We start from the raw sequence: 6,841 nt of genomic DNA on the forward strand, positions 1-6,841 counted from the left end.
GGCGCGGGGCGCTATTTACGGCGCGGATCCGGGCCGGCTGAGGCGGGCGCAGGCTGGAGCTCGCGGCTGGCGGTCTCTTCGTGCGCTCGGGGAGCTTCTCCCCTCGCGGAGTGCCCGGCCAACGCGGATCGAGGCCGGTAGCTCACGCGGGAGTGCAGCGCCGAGCGGAGCGGAGGAGTCGCTGGCTGCGGAGTCGAGTCGCGAAAGTCGTCTGGGCTCCTCCGCGCCCCTCAAGCCGCGCTCCATGCTCCGGCCGCGGCCGGGGCCCTCGCCCTGTCGCTGACGGCGCCCGCCGCCCCGGGCAGCACCCATGCACTGCGCGCTCCGGGAGTCGTAGGCTGCAGTTGCGCCGCGGCTCCGGGAGCCGGCGGGGGCGCCGCGGCCGTGGGGGGCGTCAATGGATCGCCATTCCAGCTACATCTTCATCTGGCTGCAGCTCGAACTCTGCGCCATGGCCGTGCTGCTCACCAAAGGTGGGTGCCCGCCGGCCGGCCCGGGGCGCGGGCTCCCCGGGGAGGGGCGCGCGGGGGTCCCGGGGCGGCCGCCGCCGCGGGCCTTTGAAGGCGGCTGCCAAGGCTTTGTTAGCGGCGGGCGAGGTTTCCTCCCGCGCTGGAGCCCGCAGGTCGCGACAAGTTGCCTGTTCTTAGAAGTCGCGGCGGTGGCTTCGCGGCCGCCCCCTCGGGTGTCCCGGGCGCGGCGCGTGGAGGTGGAGTCAGACCTCAGGGCAAGTGCTTGTCACAATGTTTTTGGAAGTCCGTCCGTAGCGAACTTCTGAACGTCTGCAGCCGGGGAGCGGGGCGGTGGAGTGCGCTGGGCCGCCGCCTCCCTGCGCACCCCGAGGGCGAGGGCGGGGGCGGCCGGGCGGCACCGCGCTGGAGTGTGGGGGTGTCCCCGCACGTCTCCACGTGCGGCCCTGTCCGCCACTGTGGCTTTGTGTGTGTGAGTGTCTTTGTGAGCCAGCGAGTGTGCGTGACTCCCTGTGCGAGAGTAGGTGCTCGAAGTGTGTGTCTCTGTGCAGGAGTGTGTGCTGTGTGGCTTCGCGGTGGCTGGGACGAGTAGGCTCTGTCAGCGGTCCCACTTACCGCTCACCTCGTATTTTACACACTACCAAAAAAAGAAAGAGAAAACAAAAGAAAAGAAAGAAAAAGAGGCACAGGTCAGGGTCTTTATTTCCCCCTGCAGGCTTTCGCCTTTCAGGTCGAAATAACCAGAACTCCTAGATTTCAGCGTTACCCTCCCCTCACCTCCCCCCTCCCCAACTCCATGAATAGTTGTGTGAACAGATAATTTTTTTTTTTTTAACTGGGAAGCGTTATTTCGCTTTTGCACCACCCCCCTTCTCTAATTGCCATGTAGCAGGCATGAGGTTAAAGGATAAGCTAGCCCAGCAAGGATGATGTGCTACAGTATTTATTTATTTTGGAAGGAAGGGTGTAATTAACCCTAAATAACAGCCCTGGTAGCCTGCAGAGGGGAGCCTCCTGGCCCTATCAAAGGCCGGCAGAACAGGGAGGGACTGAGGCTGACATGAAGTCACAGATACCGAAACTATGTGCCTGATAATGATATAATTAGGGGATCAGAGATTTCTGACTGCTGCGGACTTCAAAAGCTTTAAAAGAAGCCAGCAGTCTCTCCTGTAGCCATCTTGACTAAAGCAGACATTTTTGTGTAATCACTACATACAGTAACAAGAAAGGGGGGGGAACAGAAGAGCATTGTTCACTGTTTTCAAATACCAGTCCCCTTTTTGGGCCTTTCGCATGCCACAGGAAGAAACTTTATGAAACGACAGAAATATAGTTTTAATACAGTAATACAAAAGTCCATTCAACTTGTTCAAATGTGGCTCCAATTAAAAAAAAAAAGTTGTTAGAACTTTCGTAGTTACCTGTCAAAATTTTATTAGACTGTTTTAGGTCATGGCAAATATAGCATTTTAAATAGGCTCTCATAAACATTTAACTTTTTTTTTTTCTTTTTCTGTGTTAGGAGTGAGGTGAATAGGATCAGAATGGACTTTTCATCTGTTTTATTTCTACTTTAAATCTATACATGGAATTTGTTAGACTAGGGATATGTAGTCCTCCCCACCTAGGAGTGGTGACCTTTATGCAAAACATCAAGATTGGAAAGAGGAGACAAAAACCCAGCCAAAGCGGGTTTCCAGCCCCAAGGTCTTCCCCGGTAAGGGACTTGGGCCCAGACCCGGGACAGGGAGCGCAGATTTAGGATAGGAGAAAGACCTCCAGCTTTGGACGGTTTAAAAACTCCCCATTGCCAAAGATCTGTGTTTAGCTGGCAGGTTTTGTTTTTTTGTTTTTTTGTGTTTTTTTTTTTAAGAACCGAAGCATTAGCAGCCTCTGGTGAAAACTGAGCACACCATACGGTGGCCTGGAATCTGGACAGATAATTAAATGAGACACCTTACTCAGGCATTCGCATTCAGGGAGAGGAGGAGGAAGAAAGGAGAGGGTAGGAAGAGGTCTATAAAGCCACAGTCCCTGGTGTTTAATTTCAGAGCACAGGTTTCAGTAACTAGACAGAACTTCAGATTGGGAAGCCGGGAAGGGGTAGTGTGCCTAACTGAGTTCCGTTCTAGTAGCTTTAGTTGTGGCATACGACAGTGACCTGAGTCCACTGTCAGCTATGGTATTAGGGATAGCTCGGAGACCCAGATTATTTCAACTAGAAATTGATGCTAAAAGCCTCAGGGCGCGCATGCAGCAAAATGTTACTAGTGACTTGCAACTCCCCAAATAAGTTTTATAAAGGAAACTTTTAATCACTTCCTGGAGAAAAATTTGAGGTTTCCTTAAGGATTTTTCATTCAACCAGGGGAGGATTTTCAGTTTCAACGTTTCCCCTTTTAGATCCCATGTTGAATTACATGTAAAACTGGGGAGTTAAGGGGCGGAGAAGTTAGCTTTGCCTTTTTTTTTTTTTTTTTTTAATACCCGCCACCCCTCCTCCCGCTCTCCCCCCCCCCTCCGCCCCCAGTTTTATGACTTTCCATTTGGGCTGAAAGAAATTGACTTTGGCAAGCAAACCACTAATTGTAAACTGCCTAGTTCCTGTTTTACAATATACTGACTAAAAGCTCCTCTGCATGAAAAGATCTTTATAGGCAAAGTTTGCCTTTTCTAGAGAGGTTGCAAATAGCTGCCCAGTTTCATAGTTTTAAAACCTCCTGACCGGAGCAATTTCTAGATTGTTGTGTTTCTAGTTAATAACTTTATAAGGTGTTAGCTAAAGCTCTTAAATCTTGGCACAGCCCTTTAAGGTAGTAAACAATTCAGTAGTTCCGATCAAATATTTATACTGACAAAATCAAAAAGCCTAGCATTTTTATGTTGTATGGTCACGTAGGATTAAGATGAATAAACAGTGTAATTTACCTTACGGTAGAAATTATCGTGATGATTGTTTTCCTTCAAAACCAACAGTAGTATTTTTAATTCCTTGCTAACTCATCAGACGTGGCTGAACTCTGATACTCTGCAATTGGGATTAATACATTTCTAAAATTACATTGAACTGGATTGAAACTTAAGCACCTAGGGCTTTTCCAGTCTACCGGGGACTGCCATTGTAGGCGCTCAGCTGAATATTCTAAAAGTTAGTGCCTTTGATCTTGGCGATTTAGCAGTTGCTTAGGGGGATGCATTATCTGCCCCCTGAAGGAGTGTGACGCAATTTCTCCTTGTTTTCAGGTGAAATCAGATGCTATTGTGATGCTGCCCACTGTGTGGCCACTGGCTATATGTGTAAATCTGAGCTGAGCGCCTGCTTCTCTAGACTTCTCGATCCCCAGAACACAAATTCCCCGCTCACCCATGGCTGCCTGGACTCTCTCGCGAGCACAGCGGACGTCTGCCAAGCCAAACAGGCACGGAACCACTCTGGCACCACCATGCCCACGCTGGGATGCTGTCATGAAGATATGTGCAATTACAGAGGGCTGCAGGACGTCCTGGCTCCTCCCAAGGGGGAGGCCTCAGGTAGGTGGAAGCCCTTTCTAACCAGAACGCTTGCCTGATCTACGGGCTTGTGGCAGCCGCGACTTGGTGTGCCTGCTGCTGTTGATTTTGCTGTGAATGTAATTAGAGACACCGGAGGGAGAGGCATGGCTGGGTGCAAAGATGCATCTCTGTTGAGTCGCTTTTATGTCTGCCTGAGCATTAGATGTCTGTCTACACGATGGGCTTTGCCTGGTTTTTCTACACGTTCAAGACCTCAGAAGACCATTGCTCTTCAGTAACGACAGTCTCTAAACACCTGTTTTTTTATAAGCCTCTGGGCATCGTGTTTGCAACATTCATTTTCTGAAAGTTGCCGAGGTCACTGTAAGCTTCTTTTAGATGGGGTGCGTCGTGCCAGACGGATAGATGATCATAAGTGTCCAGTCCACAGGAGGGGTTAACACAGTCTCCTCGTTCCTTGTACTCCCTCAGGACCAGGAAACCGGTATCGGCACGACGGGAGCAGGAACCTCATCACCAAAGTGCAGGAGCTGACCTCTTCCAAAGAGTTGTGGTTCCGGGCAGCGGTGATCGCTGTTCCCATCGCCGGCGGCCTGATTTTAGTGTTGCTTATCATGTTAGCCTTGAGGATGCTTCGAAGCGAGAACAAGAGACTGCAGGACCAGCGGCAGCAGATGCTGTCGCGTTTGCATTACAGCTTTCACGGACACCATTCCAAAAAGGGGCAGGTGGCAAAGTTGGACTTGGAATGCATGGTGCCCGTGAGCGGGCACGAGAATTGCTGCCTGACCTGTGACAAACTGAGGCAGGCGGACCTCAGCAACGACAAGATCCTCTCGCTCGTTCACTGGGGCATGTACAGCGGGCACGGGAAGCTGGAGTTCGTATGACAGGGCCTCATCCGCACCCAAGTTCTCGGACGCTTTGAAGGCCTTGAGTTCTGCTGGACAGGAGCACTTTATCTGAAGAAAAACAAACTCACGTCATCATCTGGGAGAGACCAAACGACCTCTGCGGACAGAATCTTGGATATTTCTTCTGAAGGATTATTTGCACAGACTTGAAGGCAGTCAGATGTATTCTTTGCTTTAAAATTAGAAAAAGCAAAGAGAGGACTGTGCACTCAACTGTTACCAGGGTTATTTGCATCTGCGCGAGCTGGAATCGAGCACCTAAATAAACTGACATGTGCTCTGTGTCAGCTCCGACGTCCTGATTTATTGTAAAGATTTAAAAAATATATCTATATTTTTTGTCTGAAATTTAGCCGTGTCTTGTCATAAATTAAAAACAAACTAAGTGGGAAGTGTAAGAAACGACACGTTCATTCCACAAACGAAGATCTGTTGTTGATTCTACTGTTGCTGATTCTGATAAGGTCTCCACTCTAGGATTGGGCTTGACTTTTGTTTTGCTTTGTTTTGTTTTTTTTGTTTTGAAACAAGACCAAGATCTTGTTCATTCTTCCTTGTGTATTTGTAATCTTCTCACAGCGTGGAAAATTTCCAAATGTGTACTGCCCATCGTTCAGTGTCTCACCCCCCCCCCCCCCCCCGCCCCCCGTTTTTTGTTAGGACAGTTCTGGTTTTTAGGTTTCATCTGCGAGAAATCTTAGACTTACTTATACCAGGTCAGATAAGATGGATCAGTATCTGGAGTTGCCTTAGCAAAGGTAATATTTCTCAGCTTACTCCAGATGCTCTGGAATGCTTCTTTTTAAAATGTGTCTACCTCCAACCCCAAAAGGAAAGCCAGACCAAACCCACTAAAGGAAACTTCTTCTCCTAGTCCAAGTTAGTCATTGTCTCCTTTTGCTGTTGATTAATTTATCGGTTAACTTTGTGTCAAATCACGTTAAATATTGTGGACCCCAAATTAGCCAAACTTGATTGTATCATGCTCCTAGTTTGCAAACCTTCCTTCAACACAGTGTTACGCTAACTTGTTTTTTGTTTTTTTTTTTTACCTCTCAATGTTTAGAAAGGGTTTCAACAGTGAACGTTATTTGTATCAATTGAGATTTAAAGAACACACAGTACCACTGGGACCCCCTGCCCCTGACATTGACTTCAGCCACTGATAGACTGTGTTTCCATTCCTGCTGGACTTTTCTGTCTGGCAACACTTCTCAGGCTGAATTTAAACCCATGCTGCATTTGCATATTTTTCCCCCAAATAGGTCTTTGTTATCTTACACGTGAGAAGAATTTGCCACATAGGATTTTTTTTTTCCCCTCGATTCTTTTGTATATTTGAAACTTCTGCTAAAAATTAACCTATAGTCTGCATATTTGAGTATGGGGTTGTCTTTGATAAGTGTTAAGGGATTCTTTGCGTGTGTGCGTATTTGGGGGAATATTTTATGATCAGCATAATTTGGATCCCTGAAGACAGATGCAGTAGCCACGTTCATGGAAGAATCTGAGTTGCAATGACTAGTCTAAAAACAGTAACCTAGATTATTTAATAATTGGTAGACCACAGCCCCATACAAAGTAGGCTATGGAATAAATACACATTTTAATAAATGACAGCATTCGTATTGTGCTTTTTGAGAATTACGGTTCTTGCACGCGTGGTTTACAGTTTATAAAATGGGTTAAGTTTTAGGAGTGGCACTTCTTGAGGGAGCCACAGAATTGTGGGGCCTAACTATGCACACCTGTCTAGGGAAGAGACTTCACTGAAGTTGCCAGTCGTTGGGGTTTCTACCCTCACCTGCACTTGTACTCCAGATCAAATTACAGGAGCTTCGCAGCTTGAAAATGAAGACTTCCCGCTCCTTTGCCATTCTCCTTTCATGCACAGCATCCTACGAGCTCGGCGATTCTTCCGGGTAGGCAGTGTTTGTATTAGCT

At 48.0% G+C, this 6,841-nt stretch overlaps 1 protein-coding gene across 1 annotated transcript; it reads left to right on the plus strand.

Moving 5' to 3' along the window:
* The first annotated feature begins 394 nt into the window (after positions 1–394).
* On the plus strand, positions 395–6,511 carry BAMBI (BMP and activin membrane bound inhibitor). The gene is made up of 3 exons (XM_042991312.1): positions 395–473; positions 3,714–4,001; positions 4,455–6,511. The coding sequence occupies exons 1-3, from the start codon at positions 398–400 to the stop codon at positions 4,871–4,873; spliced, it is 783 nt and encodes a 260-aa protein (XP_042847246.1). The 5' UTR covers positions 395–397; the 3' UTR covers positions 4,874–6,511.
* Positions 6,512–6,841: the final 330 nt, after the last annotated feature.

This window comes from Panthera tigris, chromosome B4 (assembly GCF_018350195.1).
Source record: "Panthera tigris isolate Pti1 chromosome B4, P.tigris_Pti1_mat1.1, whole genome shotgun sequence".
Classification (NCBI taxonomy): Eukaryota; Metazoa; Chordata; class Mammalia; order Carnivora; family Felidae; genus Panthera; species Panthera tigris.

Bases quoted from the DNA above. Each gene is read 5' to 3' on its own strand.
- BAMBI (XM_042991312.1), top strand. From the start codon at position 398: ATGGATCGCCATTCCAGCTACATCTTCATCTGGCTGCAGCTCGAACTC. The intron at 474-3,713 runs GTGGGTGCCCGC...CCTTGTTTTCAG, and splicing joins GGCCGTGCTGCTCACCAAAG to GTGAAATCAGATGCTATTGT. The intron at 4,002-4,454 runs GTAGGTGGAAGC...GTACTCCCTCAG, and splicing joins TCCCAAGGGGGAGGCCTCAG to GACCAGGAAACCGGTATCGG.